Here is a 21,428-nt window from a genome sequence, read left to right on the forward strand (position 1 = left end):
AACATCTATTTCAGTAAACAAAGGCAGTAATGTTCATTGGCTACAAGTTACATAGTTCTGTTATTAGTTAGTATTCCAGCTTCTATTGGTTAAGGATTCCCTCACTTCTTATGCTAATTAGTCCACATACTCAGTCTTTCTCTTCTTTTAGGTTGGCGGGTTTCTTGGCTTGGTGGTCTGTGGTGTTTGCCATTTCCCCTCACCAGAATCACCTTTTACCCCGTTGGAGCTGATTCAGCACAGTTGCTGAGTTGGCTTTGTTAGTTTCTTCCTTATCTAGGGAGTTCTGCCAAATGTCATTGTGGTCTGTAAATTCTGCATTCTTTGTGTCCAGTATCAGTAGTACATCACTCTCCCCATGCTTTATTAACCTCCGGTAGGAGCTGAGGTCATTGAAGCACATCAAGCCCTAAACCTTAAGAAGGCAGTTCTACCAACAAGTAATTTATCTTTCTAATACCTGGACATCTCACATAGTCTATTTGTGGTTGCTGAAAAGGTTTGTGGTTACCCTCCTAACTTTGGAGCTCAATCTGATACTTGAAAACTTCTGTCAAGTTGGGCAGCCATTTGGGATTCTTTTTGTAGTGACATAAATTCCTGCAGCTGCCCATAATTTTTGTACTTGTCTAGCTGTTGCCTCTCCCTCTGTGAACTTTATCATGAAGCCATCGAGCTGTAGTCTAAATAGTCTGTCAGAACTGGCTTTCCTGTAATAGTCCGTATTCCATCAAAAGCATCAAAAAAGCCCCCTGAAACAAACCAATTACAGTAAAATATGCAGCTGTAGGTAGTATTTGTAAAGGTATAGCTCCATTCTCCCCACAGCTCATGGAAATGCATCTTAAAAACACCCATTTTTGCCAGAATGACATTAAAGATCTTTATGGAAAAAGCTGTATATGTGTTTGTTTTTTCTTTGCAGGTCACTGATGAGCTGTTGGAAAAAATAGCGTCAAGAAGCCAGAATATTACTGAAATCAATATTTCTGATTGTCGCAATGTATCTGATACAGGAGTATGCATATTAGCAATTAAATGTCCTGGGCTTCTAAGGTATACTGCCTACAGGTGTAAACAGCTTTCTGACACCTCTATTATTGCAGTTGCTTCTCAGTGTCCTCTTCTTCAGAAAGTGCATGTGGGCAATCAAGACAGACTCACTGATGAAGGCCTGAAGCAGGTAACCATCCATTCCACAAATTTCTTCAGTAAACTTTGTATGTTTTAGCTTTCCAAGTGCAAAAAGGGACCTGGAAGAAGATACCCTCTCTTAGGATTTAATTAAAATAAAAAAAAAAAACCCTGTTCTAAAAATTGGTTTATGAAGACTTCTTTTTGGTGCAGTAAATGCTGATCTCTAGAGACTGCTCTTAATTACTTTTTTCTTTTTAATACCCGGGGGTTAAATGATCCTTTTTGTAGCTAAATCTGCACTTTGACATCCTATACTTCACTTCTGTTGGATTCAATTTTCCTGAGCTTGGTTACTATTCGAAGCCTGTGTTTAAGTAACTAGTTTTTGCTTCATGAATGCTGACGGTAACTGAGATCTTTATTTATTAGGTGTGCAGGAAGGTTTCATCAACTCTCTGAGAGTGTTAAAGCAGCATTTAGGAATTAGGGTGAATCAAATATGCTGTCAGTGGTTGGGCATAAAGACATTCTTAGCTATATATACACCCAGTAAATAACAGTTCCAATGTGCTGGTCTTAGCTCAATTCTTTTGACTTTAGTTAGCAACTGCATTTTGTCATATAATTAGAATCTTTCTTGTTTGCATATAGTGTTTCAAAGCCTGGAAAGAAAGATAATTTTTAATGGGGAGGTGGAGAAGCAGAAAAAATCTTTCATTTAAAATCTCTTCATTTTAATCAAATCCCGTTATTGTTTTTTTTCCCTTTGATTTCATTAATTGCAGCTTGGTTCAAAATGCAGGGAATTGAAAGACATACATTTTGGGCAATGTTACAAGATCTCAGATGAAGGAATGATCATTATAGCTAAAGGCTGTCTGAAGCTGCAAAGAATATATATGCAAGAAAACAAATTAGTAAGTACATAGTGTGATTTTTTTCTTCCCAAGGCATTTTGGTTGTCAGAGCTTTTTCTTGCTCTTTATCTTTTTAAAATTTGCTTTAGAATGGTTGCTTTTTGGAAGTGAATTGCTTAAAAATGTTTCTGGCTGTAAAAATTGCAGTTCTACGGAGATGGCTCAGAAGGTGACACAGAGTAAAAGTTAAGCTAAACATATTAACTTCTCATTTTTAACGTTACGTTTCAGCAGTAACTGGGAGGTGCATGGTTTATACAGGACAATACTTAGTGCATATGGAATGTGTATTTTATTTCTACAAGTGCAGTAAAAAGTGCAAACTTAGCTAAGCTAAAAGATTTTTGGAGCTTGGGTTCTTGATTACAAGTGAAACACTCTGATAATATTTTCTTGAAATATGACACTTTCTCATCAGGATGAAGTCAAGTAGTGTGCCTGTGCTAGTAGAAGGAAGTTGTTGAGGAGTAATAAAACAATCTTGTGTCCTAATTGTAAGCAGTCTCTGAAATGATGGTTTCTAATGTAGAAAGCCAGTAGCTTGTAAATTTTATAGCAGAACACTGACTTAGGATTTTTGAAATTTTATTTTAAAAATTTTTTTCTTGCAAGTAAGTAGCAAAACTTGCTTGCCGTTGAATTTTTAACTGTTGGCTAACAACATGGTTATAAACTTTGTTTGAAAAGTGCTGAACTGGAACAAATAAATTGTGTTTGCAAGAAACAGCTTACCTGGTATTCAAATTTCATTTGATATTTGGCTTCAAATAGACTAAGAGATGCTAATGCTTCAGGTAGTTGATTTGATAATGGTTTATATTAAAAAAAAAAAAAAAACAACAAAGAAAGAAAAAGTCAGCCAGTTATTGGTTTCGATCAGAACTGTAGAGAGTTGAAAAATAGATTGAGCCCAAAACTGAGATTTCTGTATCTGTACAGTTTAGATGCAGGAAAAGGGTGTGTCCCTCCTCCTGTATTGAAACAAAATCTTGAATACTGTTAAAATTAGTCCTTCTAATTCTTACCTTAATACATAAAAAACTTTAAATTTGAAAAAGAAAGATAAATAAATGTTCTGAAATGTCTGGAAGGAAAAACATCTTCCTTCCTTCTCTGTAAGGAGAAAGATAGGTAAATTCAAATTATTTATCATTGAGTGGAAGAGGAAAACCTTCAAAATTTGCATAATTGTATGTGAAAGATGGCTTAATTGTAATTAAGAATGGTGTATGCTTAAATATCAGCATAAGTGCATGATCACTGGAAAATATGTAGGCAAAGCATTAACGTAGCTTTCCTTGTTGATGCATCTTAGAGTCTCGTCGTTGAAGTTCTTCTTTTCTTTGTAGTGTGAAATGTAACCTAAGAAGTTGTTACTGCAGTTATTAGCACTTAAAGACTTTGTGGTTTTAATATCTGAAATACTATCAAAGTTCTTAGCTGGAATGGAGCATAGGAAGTATCTTAATTATTTTTAAGGCAATTGTGAAATGTGCTTTTATTACTTTCTGCTGTTCTAGTGAAGAAAGTGGTTTGGGAAAATATGTGTGCATATATATGTGCTTTCAATATGAATAAGTATTCATTCTCTGAAACCAAAATATTCTGTGGCAAGAAAAGTATACTTGACATACAAGGTCTTGGTCTGTGTATTTGAAGTTCATACATTGTCAGTATGCTATATCCCCCCCTTTTTAAGCAACTGCTGTAGCACCCATTTAAATAATGTAAATGGTGTTGTGTTTTGTATTTTCTTGTTTATTTCTTTGTCAGAGATGCTCAAAATCATGTATGTGACCCTTACAGGCAATTTCTGTTAATTTCAAAATGTGTAGTGCATTACAGATAGTACCTGATGGTTGAGTTTTCTTGTAGGCTTGTCGCACACTAATGGGTTTTACACTTCAAAAATACATCTAGGCAGAGGCAACCATCAGTTAAATAATGCCTTTGTGAGTGTTACTTTGCAGTGAAATGTGTGTGGATCAGGCAACACAGTTCAGTTGCTTCATCTGTTGCTAAGTAACTCCATTATCAGACTGCTGAGCAGAAACAGAGGAAAAAGAATTTATGTTCTGATTGTTGAATATGCTAGACATTTCACAGAAAAATAGACCCTTTCCTGGTTTTGAAGTGCTAATTATGTCGTGGTAGTAAGTGAAAGCTGCAATTAATAAATGGGACAAAGGATGTAGGAGGGAGAAGTTAATGTTGCATGGCTAACTTAATAACAAAAGGTTGTTGTTATTTACATAACTGTTTATGATTAATATCTCTTCTTATTTTTCCTCTGTCCTTTGAGTGAAAGAATAATTAGATGCTGAGCCTCTTTTCTGGGCATACTGGCCAAATTGAGAACCGAGTCAAAAAAAAAAAAATTAAAACTTTGCAGGGCTTATGAAGTGTGCGACTGTGTTGTCTCTCCAGACTGGTCCCCAAGCCATCTGATACAATTGAATAATCTCACAGAATTTCAGTGTAAATGGAAGAACAGATTGTACCTCTGTCCCGACAAAACCCAAAAATCTCTTAATTTCTTGGCTGAGTTTAGCTGGACTTCTTATTTTATGGTAGTGACTGTTATGGAGTGCTTTCTATTTTTGTGTGTCTTCTATTTTTGCATCATGTGAATATTTAATGTGAATGAAGCTGGTGGAAGATGAGCAGTTTAGTTTTATTACTATCTTTCTACCAACTGCTTTTTTTATCCTTCCACCCCACAGAGAGAGCACATAGCTTCAGCTGCAAAGTCAGAGAACTGCTCCACACTAGCATGTGGTACTCTCACTGAGAGATTGAGAGTGGAGGGTACTTAATCTAAATTACTCTTATTGCAACCTTTCGTAGAAGGGTGGAGTCCTAAAATGTTTTAAACGTTTTATGAGATGCAGAACAAGGTGGTGATCACGGCACAAAGGGAGGGGTTACCTCCAGAAGCTGTCACACAAGCTGTCTCTTTTCCTTATTATGAACAGAGTAGACCTAGATTTGGGAGCTCACTGTAGAGCTGGAGAAAAACCTTCTCTTATCTAATTTGATTTAGCACACTATTTTCTTTTAAATGCTTTTCCTTAACTGGGTAACTTAATGACTAATGTATGCTGAAACTTAACAGGTGGTAGTTACAGATTTGTTCCTCCCTATTCCACCAAGTTGTCTGTGGTTTTTTTTTTTGTGAGCTAGCTATGGTTAATGAGAGAGAGCTTGTGAAGATTAAAGGAGGTGGAGTTTTAGATACTGTAGGGAATGACAATATTTCTATCTGTATCCTTTGTTCCCTTCCTTTCTTTCCTCTTTTACAAGCTCATTTAGGCGTGGATGGGAAATAATACTGCAACTAAGCTACTGTAGTAGTTGCTATGGCAGCAGTTCCTCCTTTCCAATAAAATGATGACGTGGAGTAGATCCTTAAAGACAAATAATTTGTCTGATGGTTCCCAAATACATTCATTAAGATGGTTATGTTCTAACTTTGACCATGTTTATTTCTTTGTTAGACTCCTGACTCTTCAGTTTCAAGATAACTAAGTTTTGGCCCATTTGGCAATATGCTTGATATGTGGTAACACTTCTTAAGTAAATATTTTATAGGTGGCTATTTAACAATTTTTTGAGGTGGGTATTTTGTAAGTGTTCTGTTTACCTTTGCAGTTTGCAGCAGATAAAACATGAAATTCAAGGTAACTGTGATGCTGTGTTTGATAGAAACTACAGTGCTTAAGATATGTGAATAATATACTGCTTTAGTTTCAGTAAAAAAGAATTAAGAGAGACCAAAGAAAACATTACAGTTTTGTCACACAGTTAAACATTTAATGCATGCTTTTAAGGCATTGACTGGAATCAACTTAGTATAAAATGCATAGGAAAAAATAAACCTAATTTTCATATTTTCTGAATAATCAGTGTTGTGTAATCTGATAAATTTATTTTTGTCTTTTAATTATATTCCCTTCCCCACTTCTGTTTTTACTTTGGGGAGCATTTGCCTTCCTACTTCATACTTGGCATCTACAAAACACTTACTTCAGCATTGTACCCTGTGTCACAAACAATTAGGGGAGAGAGTACTTTGCTCTGAGTTTAGCCCAGGCAAATTGTTTCAGGAGGAAAGTCAGTATTATGAGGCATATAAGCTGCACAGTGTCAAATGTTTAGAATGTATGGAAATAACTTACTTAATGGTAACAAGTAAATGAAAGAGGTTGTTTTTGGAAAAACATATTCCAAAAGAATGTAATTTCCCTGTCCTTTTTTCCATTCCCCATAGTATATTCCATATGCTGTTTCACTTTTTACATACAGTTGCTTAAAACTCTTCTACTTGAAGAAATTTCAGAAGAAGAATTGTTTTCCTGTGTTTCTTCAGGCATACTTTCCCAAAATACTTTCTAACTACTTTATTTCATTGTTTGAGGTTTTGAAAAGAACTGTAGTTGTTCCAGACTTCGCCCTTCAATTGTTGTTTTTACAATTAAACCCCCATGTTCAGCAGGACGCTGTTGCTGGTTTTCTTTGTAGACACAGGCACATCCTCCTTCTTCAGGAGTGACTAGGTTTCCTGCAGCAGTCTCAGACACTGGATTTATAAAAATCACTGATTTAATTAAGTGGTCCAGCGTCAGGTCAGCTCAGGTTGGGTGCCTTCAAAGAGGGACCCAGAACAAAGAAAACCTCAGGCAATTATACCCTTATGACTTATGCCCCCACGCCTCAAACACTCTTCTCATGCCTTGTTCTCATGTTGATTTTTAGTTTGTGTCGTCTAGCACTTCACTGGATTCTTTCTCTGTGTCCACCACACAGGCAAGCCCTTGATTTGTTTGTCTTGTTGAGTAACAGCTTCTGCTGACAACCGTAGCCTTGTTTTCTACCTTTTTTCTGGTGCACCTACTTATTGGCAGAGCATGGAAAGCTAAAAACCCACTAGTCTCAAGATAATAATCGTTGCTTAGCAAGAACCAAAACATCACTGTATTATCAATATTCTTTTCATACTAAAGCTACAACATAACACTGTCCCAGTTCCTAGGAAGATTACTAAGCAAATTAATTATTCTGGCTGAAAGCATAACTAGGTCTAAGTTCACAGCTTCTGGCCTAAGGCTTCAGCAAATCCAGCTACTGATGCTAAGCCAGTAACATACTAAATCACACAGCTTTGTAACTTCATGTAGCTCATTCTACTTCGGACTTGTTTATGCTGACCATTTGTCGATAACTAGTTGTTTGCTAAAAATATATATACATGTCCAGGAAAATTGCAGAGTTACAGAACGGTTTGGGTTGGAGGGGACCTTAAAAATCATCTGGTCCCAACACCACTACCACTGCACCAGTAGGCCAGGTGGCTCAAAGCCCTATCTGACCTGTCTCCTTGCAGGGATGGGGCAATCCACAACATCTCTGGGCAGCTGTTCCAGTGCCCCACTAGCCTCACAGAAAAGGACTGGGTACATACCGAGATTGATTTCTCTGCTGTGTACACTGTATATCATAGCTTTGGATAATCATGTTTCATCTTCTGTCAAACACTGACGTAGAGATTACTAAAGCAAAAAGTTCATGCAGATGGGCACACTGGTGGTATGCACTAGTAATGATAAATCCCTCTGTAGTTCAGTTTCTCAAACAATGCACATTCATCAAAACCACCTAATTTACCATAAAAGTAAGGTTCAGTGCTTCAAATATGTGCTGAACAGCTACACTGATAGTAAGCTGAGGTATGGGAAGTTGTGCTTTCATAAGAACTGTACGAGATGTCTGTTTGGTAGTAAAAACATTTTGGAAAAGTTTGTCTTTTGACAAGCCCTTCTGGAACATTTACTTTATTAATTTTTTTTGCAACAAAAAATGGTTCAGTCAGTTCTTTAGAAATTTAATGATAGAAACTTCTTTCTCAGAGTTTGATTTTTTTTCTTTTTTTTTGTCTTTTTTTGGATCTTTTTTTGTTTAGATCTTTTGCATTTTGAGCTGGGCAGTTTCTATAACATTGTTCTTGCAGTGAAATGTTTATGCCAAGTTTGATGTTAATAGAAGGGAGAAAAGCAAAGCTTGTATACATGTGCATAAATCAGCTGCATGTGCCTGCTGTAAGGGCATGAGAACCACAGTGCAGCAGTCAGGCTTTCATTTTCTGTATAACTTTCGCTAAGATCTGTGTAAATACAGTGCAGTGCCATCACCCTTAGGTGGCGGCATTTACTTTGTAGTGGTGACATGAGCTCCCGGCTCGTGCTGTGGGGAATTGCCAATGGACAGCCGATAATATCCGAATATTGTGCTGCTTCCACAGACCTTGTGTTCTCTTCAGCTGCCAGGATTGCTGTCAAAGTAATTCTTAAATGTCTCAATAAGATTTGCTGTATGGTTTCACCACTTTCTGTACCTTTTCTATTTTTCCATTTTTAAACAGATACTGCATTTCAATGTTGTGGGTTTACTTGACACATACAGTATGTGGTGTACACATTTTAAAAGGAACCAACAAAAGGAGTTTAAAAGGAGTTGTAATCTGTATTGTATTAATTATACTCTGACTCTTGTTAGATTACATGTTGCTGATTAATGGTTGTACTTGCTCTACTTACTCTACAGTTTAAAAAAATTTCAGTTTTGATATTGATTAAAATACCACTTAAAGAATTTCTGTGGGCTGAAATTTGTTACCACTTTTAATGAACATTTTATGTATCAAAATGTGTAGTACATACACAATAAATTAATATAATGACAAAGAGCTGAGGGCTGGAATAAAATAGTAGAAAAGTGTTTGATGCAGAAGTTTTTCCTACTTTCTGGTCAGCATTATGAGATGATAATTCATTTGATACTTGATGATGTATTTTGCATATAATTTTAGTAAAGGTTAAATACATTTCTTTGTACATCCAAGTACATCTTTTTATCCCTGTTCATTAATGTCTGGTGTGTTATTGAACTTGAACATCAGACTCCTGAAGAACTATAACAATTAATGTAGAGATTCAGGTACTAAAAGTCCAAATGGATGGAGGTGATGCAAAAACCCTAAACGCAGTGCACAAGTAGATTGCAGCAAGGTGTGAGTTTTAAATATTGAATTAGAATCCAATAGGCACTTTAGCTTTTTTGTTTCTTTTGTGGACTTTTTTGGCAGCTCTTGTTGAGTAAGTTATTTGAGCTTTTAATTAAGAATTTGATGACCAGGAATTGGTAGCTGGGTATGGATCCTTTTTGATTGTTTGAAATACCCATATTTGGTTGTCCTTTGCATCACTGATCTAAATATTGTTACAGTACTTTAGTCACTAACCAAATTCCATGACACTAGACAGAAACATCTTTCCACTAAATTACATGGTGCTAGATACTAAAGTTACTTAGCCAAGTGGAGCCAAAATTTCTGTTGTTTGTCTGCTTGCTTGTTGGGGTTTTTGTTTGTTTATTTTAATCTGGCGGTATCTTGTGTCAAACCTAGCACTGGCAAACTCCCAATGAATCACTTGCAGGTTCTTAATCTGTTAAATTGGTATCTTGGTACTTTCTAAAAGTCCTGTGCCATTCACTATGGACAGCAATAAATCAAAATTGATAATATTTCTCCCAGTGAACTATGATGCTTACTGAAAGAGATCGTAAGTGTGATGCTGTGGAGCAAATCCCTTAAAACTGTCAGTATCATTATTTTAAAATAGTGGTAATTTGCATCAATCAAAGATAATACAAACACATTTCTATTTGTATACAACAAAGACAAGGTTATTGCCGAGATACGGAAGACTTGAACGCCCAATATGAGTGTACAGCAAGCTTCGTTTATTGAGTTTCAGCATACATACTTATAGTGTGGTTAATTTGATAATGCATATTCTGTAACCGCGCATCACTATTGGCTATTTGTTTCAACGCCCTAAGTTTGGCTGTTTGCCTTATATGTGGATACATACTAACTTTTGTCTGGTTTTCTGCATTTTTACTGGTTATTCTACATTCCTTTCGACTACAGCTATCCTAATGTTTCAGCAAGGGCATCACGTCCTTGCCGCTGATTGGGCATAGGGCTGCCATTCGGATAATAGTTGACTGCTGAGTCAGTTACACTAGCTGAGTACGACTGTTGCTAAAAGACAGCTTGTCTAAGTCTATATGTCCCTTTTCTATTAGCCATTCTTCAACAACATCTCCCCCGTTTTCTTTACGGGTCTGTGCAAGCCAAAGCTGGTTTACTGTCTGCGACAACGATTTCTTTAAGCATTGCAAAGCGCAAGGTAAAATGACAGCTATGCCAACAAAAATAAGTAAGGCCACTAATCCTATTTGCATGATATAGCGAAGCCATCCTGTTATACCCCAGTGAGCCCAGGGAATTCCGAATAGGCCATCGTCGTCTTGCACGGTTATCTTTGCTGTATGCTCTTTAAGCCATTGTAGCTGTCTATGTATTGACTCAGCATGATTGCTGAGGTTAAAGCAACACATGCCTTTAAATTCATCACAGCCATGCCCCTGAGCAAGGAGCAGAAAATCTATGGCAGCACGGTTCTGCAGTATGGAATGCCTTAAGCTATCCATGTCTGCAGATAGCTTTTCTATTATTTCTGTGGTAACATTCGACTGCTTGCTTACCCAGCAGGCCAGTTTCCCTAAGGTATTTAATGCGTGTGCGACTCCAATGTGTGGTATAATGGACGCAAAGACCCGAGATGTTGGATTCCACAGTGCTACCTTGTCTTTGCAGTTTGTGTCCAAAGTAAGACTGCGTCTCTTTCTGGAGTGTGTTAAGTTGGCTGTGATGGTTTTGTTCATGGCAAGTAAGGTAAGTTTACCCAAGTAGCATGGTCCCCCATGAGCACCTTTTGGGATTCCCTGCCATGCACGGTCTCCACAAATGAGAAATATACCCGGGGGAAGGGCAAGGGCGCTTTTGTTAGCCCAAATCCATACCTGACCGCTGCCCCAGCCATAGCTTCCATACTGGCCACATTGGATAGAGATGTTAGCAAATACTGCCATATGGGGAGTCAGCCAGGTGCTGTTAAAAATTACTGTGGAGCTCCCAAAAGATATGCAGCCTGTTTCATTGCCACTTACATTAAGGGCTCGGCTTCCCAAAAGATCCAGCTCTTGAGGGTCCCATGGCAATGATGTGTTGAGACCAGACAGCAAAAGAGCAGTACAATGGCTAACATTGACAGCCTGCGAGCAGTTGTTAGTCGAGTACCTCGCAAAACTACTATTGTCAAAACCTGGGATACCGATTAAGCATGTGCGAAAAGGATTAGTAGCTGATGCAAGCGCAAGGCAAAAAGCACTAGTACGTGTCTGATTTGCCCAAGTAACCCACAAATTTTTCCTGGGCTCGATTGAATGAAGGGGGCCGCTAGTGGTGGCAATGGTGGCATCTGTTAGAGCGACCCCTAGAGTGCACAGGAGCGTGCACAGGAGCGTGCACAGGAGCAGGAGCAAAACGCCTTTTGGTGTGCTCCCAGTCATTTTCTCTAATGAGCCAGTACTTTGGGATCCTTGCTAAAGGTGATTGAAAAGGGGAGCACACTGCTCTCAAAATTTGGGACCCAGAATTTGATATAGTCCAATCTACAGCTTCTTGGGCCTCCCAATGTATCCAGGCTACAATTTTTTGCTCCTCAGCTTCAAATAGTTGGAAGCCTTGCCAGTCAGGCAGCCCTGTATATGCAGCTAAAGCTCATTGTAGCCCAATAGGTGACCAAGTAACTTGGGCTGTCCGTGTATTGACACAACCTAAACAACAAATAGTGTACACCTCCTGATGGACCCACCAACGTTTTTTACAAATACCACACTTAATAAGTAACCACACCCGACACCACGGCTTAGTACAGCTCCTGCAAGAGGATCTGGTCGGGGTTGGTAGAGTTCCCAGTCTGTTTATGAGTTGTATCAACTCTGGCAAGGTCTGCCAAGATCCAACTTGAATTCCAGCTCGCTGCAAGATTGGATCGATAGCACAATGTAGAAGTCGGAGCAGTTGTGGTGTCTCAACGAGCGGTGGTATTGGGGCCACCTGTATCTGCGCCAGGTTGATCAAGTGCAGGCTTCACCCAGCAGGTAGGAACCCAAAGGGGGCCTGTAGAGGAAGACACACAAAAATAACCTCTGCCAGAATATATGACCTCTACTGAACCCTCCCATATGCCTGTCTTGGGGTCCTTATACAGGACCTTCATGCGTGGTACCGGTGGCTGTGCCACTCCCTGGTGATGCATTAAGATAGGCGGTAAATCCTGATCACCAAGTATGCACAAGTGATTTAGTACAAACAAGGTTTTAGAAAGCCTTTCTCTACTATCTGTAACCTCTTTATGTTTAGCCAAGTAACCTTTTAATGTCGCATTTGCTCGTTCTACCATTGCGTGCCCTGTCGGGGAGTGAGGAATTCCTGTGGTATGCTTTATGTCCCAGAGTTGCATGTATTTTTTCAATAAGGCACTACAATAAGCTGGTCCATTGTCTGTCTTAATAGCCTTGGGTTTGCCTAACACTGCAAAGCAGCTAGTAAGGTGCCTTATAACATCCCGGGCTCTTTCGCCGGGCTGTAATGTTGCCCATATCATGTGGCTATATGTGTCGATGCAGACATGGACATATTTTAGTCTACCGAATTCGGGGACATGGGTTACATCCAACTGCCAAAGCTCATTAGCTTGCAACCCTTTGGGGTTTACTCCCATGCCTAAGCCAACACCCTAGTTATGGAAGCTACAGATAGGGCAGGCCCGCACTATGGCCTTGGCTTCTGCCAGTGGGATTCCAAAACCCTTATGAAGACCCCTTGCGTTCTGATGGAAGTTCATGTGGGCGTGGCGAGCCTTCTCAAAAGAGGACACTGGAGCTTCCGCCACCACTACCAATTGGTCCGCTCTGGCGTTGCCTTCTCCAAGGCCCTCTGACCACTGATGGCTCCTTATATGCAGCACGGCATACGGGTCTGTCCTTTGGTCAATGGTGCGCTTAAGTGCCATCAGGAGTTCCGCTAGTCGGCGTTTCTGAACATCTCTAATCATCGCTTCTTCAATTCTGTTGGCAATATCTGCAACGTAAAGTGAGTCCGTGACGATGTTAACAGGTTGGCTCATCCAGTTGGTAAAGACCCAAACCACTGCTGACAGTTCTAGGGTTTGTAACGAGTCCTCTGGTGTTGCGGGAATAATTTTGTGTCGCCATTGCTTCTCCTCCATCCACGTCGCAGCAGCTGTACGGGAGCGTTTTCCAGCATCTGTATAGACGGTCACCGCCCCTGAAAGCGGGGAGGCTGACCGCACTGGCTTTACTAACCATCGGTGGTTGGACATCCACGCCAGCGTAGGAGGCTGGAGAGGTCGGATACTGATGAGTGTTCCCTCTTCCAGCAGGGCTGCTTGGAGTTCCACAGAATTCTGTAAGTACCAATTCAGGTCATCCAGCTTCAATGGTACCTGTATTTCCCCTGGCGATGTTCCTAGGATCTCCCTTATCCTTTGGCGGCCGCGTTTGATAAGATTTGCCATTGTAATGATATCTTCTTGAATCGTTTTCCGTGGTTGAAGGGGAGGTGCTAACCATTTCAGCACCAAACCATCATATTCGTTCTTGCTGGTGGGGGTGTTTTCCCCCGTTTTCTTTTTATGCTGGGTGATGGCACCTAAAAGGTACTGAGGGCCAGTTACCACGGTTATGTTCAGTGGCAGTTCAAGAAGGCGACGAGATGTATGGTTTTGTACAACACGTTCAGAAATAGTTTGTATCGCTGCCAGCTGTGCTGTATATAGAGTAACCCTTGTAGCTGGATCAGTACCTTTTAGTAGGGGCCGCAGGACATTCAACAGTTCATTAGGAATACCAATGACAGGCCGAAGCCATTGTAGATCACCCATCAGTTTCTGAGCATCATGCAGGGTTTGGATGTTTACATGAACTTGTAGTTTTTGAGGACGGACCTCATGGTCCGTTATTGTCCATGCTAAATATCGCCATGGCGATGTGCGCTGCACTTTTTCTGGGGCGATTACAAGGCCCTGAGCATGCAGGTGATGAGTTAGGGTCTGTAACTGTTCCTCTGTAAAGGGTGCACTCTGTGCCAGTAGTATATCATCCATGTAGTGATAGATAATTACTTCCAGCCAGGCCTTCCGAAGGGGCCTGAGAGCTGTATCCACATACAGTTGACAAAGTGTTGGCAAGTTCCGCATTCCCTGTGGCAGTACAGTCCATTCAAAACTCTGTGCTGGTGCCTCACGGTTAATTGAGGGCAGCGTAAAGGCAAAACGCTGCATGTCGTCTGGATGTAATCCAATAGTGAAAAAACAATCTTTTAAATCCACAATAAGTAAAGACCATTCCTCTGGTAGCATGCTGGGATTGGGGAGTCCTGGTTGTAAGGCTCCCATAGCTTGCATTTGCTCATTTACAGCACGTAAGTCATGGAGCAGTATTTTCCAGATTTTTTCTTTATTACAAAAATTGGAGTATTCCAGGGGCTGGTGGATAAACGCAAGTGGCCCTGTTGGAATTGTTCTTGTATTAAACAATGTGCTTGTTCTAGACTTTCCTTTTTTAGAGGCCATTGCTCCACCCATCTGGGTTCATTTGTAGTCCAGGTCAGACGATGGGGAAAGTCCATGCAATGGCCCCTTCTAGAAAGGCAATTCTGATGTTAACAAAACTCCCATTTGAGCTAGGACATCACGGCCCACCAAAGCGTTTACTCCTGGGGGAAGCAGTAGCAGCTGTACCACACAGTCCACAATTTTGTCATCGATGGTGATTTTTAAACGTGGTGACTGCCGAGCCGTGGTGATGCCTCCTACTCTAGTAACGGTAGCTCCTGATGCATAGGCCGGCCAGTGGGCAGGCCACTTGTTTTCATCTACCACTGTGACATCGGCTCCAGTATCCAAAAGTGCTGTTAACTGTATCTGCTGGCCTGTATATTCCAAAATTATCCGTTTATGTGGGTGTTGCCCTAAGTCCACTGTCAGCATAACTGCGGGGCCTGTGGAGCCAAAACCTCCCACCCCTCGATGAGGGCAGTTACCAAATGACTTTTGAATGAACTGTGGCAAAGGCACAAGTTGAGCAATTTTAGATCCAGCAGGGATATGGATAGGTGGGTGAAATGTCCGAGCCATAATCTCGATTGTACCCTGAAAGTCCGCATCGATTAGGCCAGTTAATATATCAAGTCCTTTCATAGTTGCAGATGATCGTCCAATCAGGAGGGCACCAACAGATTGTCCATTAATCACAATTGGTCCTGTAATTCCCGTAGGTATCCGCTTGGGGGTGTTATCCACCAAAGTAACGTTTACTGCTGTTGCCAAGTCCAAGCTGAGGCTCCCTGCGGTGGCTGGTCGCAAGGTGGTTGAATTTGAGCAGGGGCGACTACTTGTGCCATCGCACGGGCCCCCCCCCACGCTCCGCTTCCCATTTCCCCGGGACCCTTTACAAGCCGCAGAATTATGTGACGCAGTCTGGCACTGAGGACACCATACTGCACCAACAGGGCAGTTCCGCCGTACGTGTCCCGGCTGTCCACAGCGATAACAATGAAACTTTGTTTTTCTCGTTGCTGAAGATGGTTTTGGCTGTTGGAGGGGTGCAAGCGCTGTGAGTACCTGATTTTGAGAGGTCTCTGCCTGCGCCTTTAATCCCTCACCTAGTTTTTTAATAGCATTGACTAACATAGCCTGACTGCCTGTGGGGATCTGTGAAGCACGCTCTAAAAGGTCTTCTATGGACCAATTCCCCGGCATGGTCATGATAAGATTTTGGACTGTCCCATTTCCATTTTGCAATACACGCTGCTTTAGCGTGGCTCCCTGCATATATTCTGGCACCCCTGCCGCCTTAACTGCGGCAGCTACCTTATCTACAAAAGGTCTCAACGGCTCATCCTGTCCTTGTTTTGTGGACATATATGACGGGAGACCTCCGGGCGCTTTCATCTTATCTAGAGCACTCCAAGCTGTATCCATAGCCTCCCTAACTTTGTCTGGTCCCATAAGCGCCTGGGCTTCTGATCTCAAATAGGGACCCAACCCCATTAATTCCTCAAGAGTGACCCCGTGTAGTGGGTCGCCTGGTTTGTGCTGTACAGCTACCGACTCCTGGCAATATGCTTGCCAGTGAGCATTGAACAGCAGTTGTTGGTGTTGAGTAAGCACTAAACGCGAAATGCTTTTGATATCGCTGGGGAGCAGAAGCCCTGATCCCCAGATATAGTCTAACATTTGCTTAGTAGGTTCTCCCTGAATCCCGAATTCACTGACGGTAGCTCGTAGCTGTGACAATATTTTCCAGTCTAAGGGTGTAATAGTAGCAGTAACCCCACCCTGCGCCCCTGGGTTGTAAGTTACTGGGAACGCCCCCAACACCTCAGTCGCAGCTTCTATGTCACCTTCCTGAGCCGCTTGTGCAGCAATCTGCTTCCACATGGTTTTGCGCTGGCCCGCAGCCCCCAAACCGACACCACCAGGACTACCCAGACCTCCGGTAGGCGGAAAATCGGGGCTCCCCAAATTGAACGACTTAGGAACTAGGTCCTGAGATATCGGGGCGGAAGCCTCTACAACCGGATTGGAAGGGGGAATATGCACTGTATTTGTTAACGGTGGCAGCGTACATGGTCGCTCGTTACCTTGCCCTGAGGTAGACGAGGAAGGTGGACTCAGCCGCTCAGAAGCAGCTTTAGCCGCCTTTTGCTCCGCATGATATTGATCAAGAGCATTACTAACTATTTTCCACGCTTTGCCTAGCTTTTTCCCAACTTTATCGTCTTCAAGGATAGCATCCCTCAACTTATCTCCTAGCTTTCGCCACTCATCCCGATCAAAAAGAGTGTTAGGGTCAACAAAGCAACTTTTGGCAACCCCCCATGTTACTAAACCCGCCAGCTCGCGCCGTAAATCCTTATCCTTAATCCCACGCTTTTCTAAAAAGCAAAATAATAAATCTAGAGCAGCTTGCCTCTCCATTCCAATTTATGGAACTGCGCACTTACACCCCCTCGAGGTCTCTGCTGCTTCTCCTCCTTGGTGCGGGTAAGCTTTCACCCCGCAGGTCCTGTGGCGCCTGGATCCGGCCTATACGGTTGTCCGGTGCACTTCTGCGCCGCTTTTGACTCTCCTGGGTGTCCGGAGCCAAGTGGCTGGATTCTCGGTCTTGGCCGCGCCCCTACCCAAGCGGGGAGTGGGACCCTATCACGTCGAGGTCACCATTTGCCGAGATACGGAAGACTTGAACGCCCAATATGAGTGTACAGCAAGCTTCGTTTATTGAGTTTCAGCATACATACTTATAGTGTGGTTAATTAGATAATGCATATTCTGTAACCGCACAACACTATTGGCTATTTGTTTCAACGCCCTAAGTTTGGCTGTTTGCCTTATATGTGGATACATACTAACTTTTGTCTGGTTTTCTGCATTTTTACTGGTTATTCTACATTCCTTTCGACTACAGCTATCCTAATGTTTCAGCAAGGGCATCACGTCCTTGCCGCTGATTGGGCATAGGGCTGCCATTCGGATAATAGTTGACTGCTGAGTCAGTTACACTAGCTGAGTACGACTGTTGCTAAAAGACAGCTTGTCTAAGTCTATATGTCCCTTTTCTATTAGCCATTCTTCAACAACAGGTTATGTAAAAGTAATGAATGACAGACAGGCGTCTTTGTTTATATATTTTCTTTCCAGCAAATTCCAGGTGAACTCTTTTATCTTCATGAAGCTAGAAAAATGAACTTGTCAAATTTCTGAAGCTATGTGAAAACACTTTGTTTCCCAAAGAACTTCACTGTAACTTACAAAGGTTACAGTTTTCAGTGTAAGAGATCTAATAATCTACCTACAAGTTCTGCAAATGTCTACATTCTCTCTTCTCATCTTTCTATAGTGATTGGTAACTGGGAACACATACATTCATGTTCTCTTGTGGATATCTGGAGGTGCTCTTCCAGGTAGCTGTGTTCTTCAAAATGCTGCATTGTTGCTCAGCAGTGTTACAGGGCAAATTGAATGGGCACGGAGTCTGAACTTCTTAAACTATTCTAAATACTGTATTTTTTGAGTCAAGGTTAAATTCTTCCAAGTTTTAAACAGCAACATCAGTGTCCTGGTGGATAAATTTTTGCTTTTACACTTGGATTTACACTTTAATTGCAAATGTATCTGCCCTACACACTTCTTTTTCTGCTTACACATGGGGAAAATCAATTAAAAAACCTCCAAGGGTAAGGTTTTTATAAAGTATTTTTATTTTTCTCCATCTCTAGAGAAAAAAATACTGGATTTGATAAATGGGTCAGTGAACCAACTTCAGTGTGGGTGACTGTGCATTGGCAATGAAGTTTCCCAGAAGACTCCCTCTGACTTCTTCCAAGGGTCGCGTTTTTACAGTGATGATCACACAGTCACAGTACTGCTGTCAGAGGCGTAGCTGTGCGTCTGCTATTGTTTCCCTGATTAACACAAGCGCCCCATGCCCAGAGGATTTGTCTGTAGGCCCTGCATGTCTGGAGATGTTGCACTGCTGATGCTGTCCGTGGTTTTGCACCAGACCCAGTTCACTGCTGTCCGGCTTTGCAACAAGGATGTAGGTGTGACAAAAGAGGTCGTTTTATGTCAGCTTTGCAACTCTCTTCATCTCTACAGTTCTCTTTTGTTGTATTTCCAAGTCTGTTAATGCTTGGAGACTTTGTAGTTTTTAAAAGATATTTTTATAAAAGCAGTGTATAATATTTTTATAAAAGCTTTCTTTAAAATAATGGTAATGTTTTTTAATACTTTTTCTGATTTGCTGTTTAAAATATCTGAAAATGGAAAATGTTGGTTGCACTGAAGTTTGTTGGGTTGTTATAGTGGGGGGTGGAGTGTTTGCTGTTAATCTTGAGCAGACTCTTGAAAATAGGATTGGAGAAAATGGAGGATTACTCAACTATGTAAAGAATACCTATATTGTATAAGTGAGAGATCTGTGGTTGTATTCTTGAAATTTGAAGACTTCACCTACTACATAAGGCTGGATACTTATTACTTCAGGACGACGGGAATTTCTAGAATGAAAGAGTGGTTGATAATTTCTGTTGTTTTAGGCATTTCTGAAAATACCTTGATGGCACACACTTCAGAAATACGTACTTTATAGGTTTCAGAACAGCCCTATTTAGTACCGTTTTCCTTAATTTTTAGTACTGGCTATTGCATCTCATAATACCTTTAATTTTATTCTTCCTGGAGAGCTCATTCTTGAGCTAATGTCCTGGGTTTTTTATTAAATATTTCTTAGCACTGTACTGTCTAAAAAGCACTGTACTGTTTCTGTTGCTCATAGACTGTAATTTCTCCAGGTTTTGACGTATTTGCAGCAAAGTTTCAGTAAGTTTCGGAGTGCTTTTAATGAGATAGAAATAGTGTGGGTGTTGGCAGTATATACATCTTGTAGATGTTCTGTGCCTTTTTGCTTTTTATTTTTTTTTGCAGTCTCACTTGGGAAAGGTGTTGCAAATAAACTATTATGGAAAGGTTGCTACAGCTGACCTTTTGTTTTTTCGATTGTGATCCTAGTCCTCAATAAAATGATGTGAAACTGCAGTGCCTGTAGAGATAAGTGGTGGATGGTTTTTTGTTGTTTTTTTTTTCTGGGAGAGAAGCTGTCTGGACAGTGAATTTTAAAACTTTTTGCACTACTCTTGTACTAATTCTGTTATGCAAACTTAAAATGAAGAGCTTAATGATCCTTTGGAGGAAGTAATTTTTTTTTTTTTTTTTTTTTTTTGGTCAGAAAGCAACAAAGTTCTTGTGATTATATCTGGTAGGGCTGTCATGTCCTGAGAAGGCCTCTACTGGCCTCCTCTGTAAGCTTCATTCTGTGGTGAGTGAAGTGACCTGGAAATTCAAAACTTCTTTGAAGGTAATTCCAGCCATTTCAGATACCTTGGCAGTGGCTTAGTTGTTGCTTTCATACAGGTGGCAGTTTGGCTGCGTTACAACATATTCTCAGGTAGATCATTGTTTTTCTCTCCTATAAAGTGCTCTGTCCTTGGACTGAAAAGTATTATAGAAACAGGGGATATCCTGGATTTGTGTGGTGAGACAGTGCTGGTTTAGTTCCTTTTCTTCTGCTTTTATGTGGCAGTAGCCATTCTTGGACTGTAGAAACAGGTCTAGTGTATCTGAACCCACAGCTTCCCATATAAATAAAACCTGGGCGAGATAAGGCAAGACGCTGCCATGCTAAGTTCTTTATTTTTATTGCTAACTTTGACTTTGTTAGTAATTTTATCTAACCTTTGAAGATGATGATAGTGTAGTTTGTACGTTAAAGCAGGCACAAGTAGTATATTGAAACAAATACTTTAAGCTCCTGCTCTCAAACTGCAGTTATTTGTAAGGAAAATTTCAAGTGTATTTTAATTAAGAACTAAGTCCAGATGCCTATTTTGTCTGTTTTTGTCAATTTTAAGCTATTCACTTAGTAATGCATAAAAATGTTGTCATGTGACACTAATTTCATGATTTGTAATGTGTAGGTATTTTTGTCTGTAGAACAATGTCCACTTGTCATTTAGCAATAGCTTTTAAGTTTGAAGATGGACAAGTTGATTGAAGGTTATTAAAGATACTAAATGTACATTAAAAACAATTGAAAACTTGGTGGGTTTGGTGGTACAAGCACTTGTGATCTGAAGACTATCTTTCTGCAGTTGGTTTGCATTTAGATGCCACTAGCTGTGCAGAAATTTTGTAGTGCAATATGTATATAAATGCTCCACAATTTTTAGCATGCTATTTGAAGAAAAATAATTTAAATACTTCATTCTATAATATTATTTGGCTTATATTTTCAAATCATATTTGCATGTAAAAATGTAGTATTTTCGTTCAGCAGTTTAAAAAGAAATTTTAATATATTCTTCTTAAACATGCTTTCTATCTTTCCGTGTCTAGTCTTTGTAGCAAATGCTGCTTTGAAAGAAGATAAATTGCAATGCATAGTAAAAGACAGGCAGATCAAATATGTAGGTATCTTGTCTGAAGAATGTGTGCCCCAAATAAATTGTTCTTTTAATCTGGTAATTCTGTTAAAGATGTCATTCTTTGTGTATCAAATCTGCCATGCATGAATTGGTGTGCTAAGGCTGTGTTTACTAATATAGGCAACTTCTGCAATAGTCTCCATCACAGGAGACTGCATCCCTTTTCCATCTGTTTAATTCTCCAGGCATATTTGTTTTGGACAAATTTGGCTATCTTAAAAATAATGTTCAATTTCTCTAATTAGTTTCATTTTTTCAGGTAAAAAGTGCAAATTATTTTCTTTGCTTAACATAGTAGGTAGAATTATTACCATTTTTAGTGGTTAACCTGTTTTTAA

At 40.3% G+C, this 21,428-nt stretch overlaps 2 protein-coding genes across 2 annotated transcripts in view; one reads left to right on the forward strand and one right to left on the reverse strand.

Moving 5' to 3' along the window:
* The window catches only part of FBXL17 (F-box and leucine rich repeat protein 17), a 275,511-nt gene that overhangs the window by 18,230 nt on the left and 235,853 nt on the right, over nt 1–21,428 (forward strand). Inside the window, exons 3-4 of the mRNA XM_085042609.1 lie at nt 926–1,183; nt 1,923–2,054. Of these exons, the coding sequence (XP_084898735.1) occupies nt 926–1,183; nt 1,923–2,054 (390 nt within the window). The remainder of the gene's footprint in view (nt 1–925; nt 1,184–1,922; nt 2,055–21,428) is intronic.
* Nucleotides 9,834–11,531, reverse strand: LOC146424361 (syncytin-2-like). The gene has a single exon (XM_085042771.1). It carries the CDS (start codon nt 11,529–11,531, stop codon nt 10,134–10,136), a length of 1,398 nt encoding a protein of 465 aa, XP_084898897.1. The 3' UTR covers nt 9,834–10,133.

Source organism: Lichenostomus cassidix, chromosome Z (genome assembly GCF_008360975.1).
Source record: "Lichenostomus cassidix isolate B80296 chromosome Z, HeHo_3.0, whole genome shotgun sequence".
NCBI lineage: Eukaryota > Metazoa > Chordata > Aves > Passeriformes > Meliphagidae > Lichenostomus > Lichenostomus cassidix.

Coding starts and splice junctions, on each gene's coding strand:
- LOC146424361 (XM_085042771.1), bottom strand. CDS start 11,531: ATGACTGGGAGCACACCAAAAGGCGTTTTGCTCCTGCTCCTGTGCACG.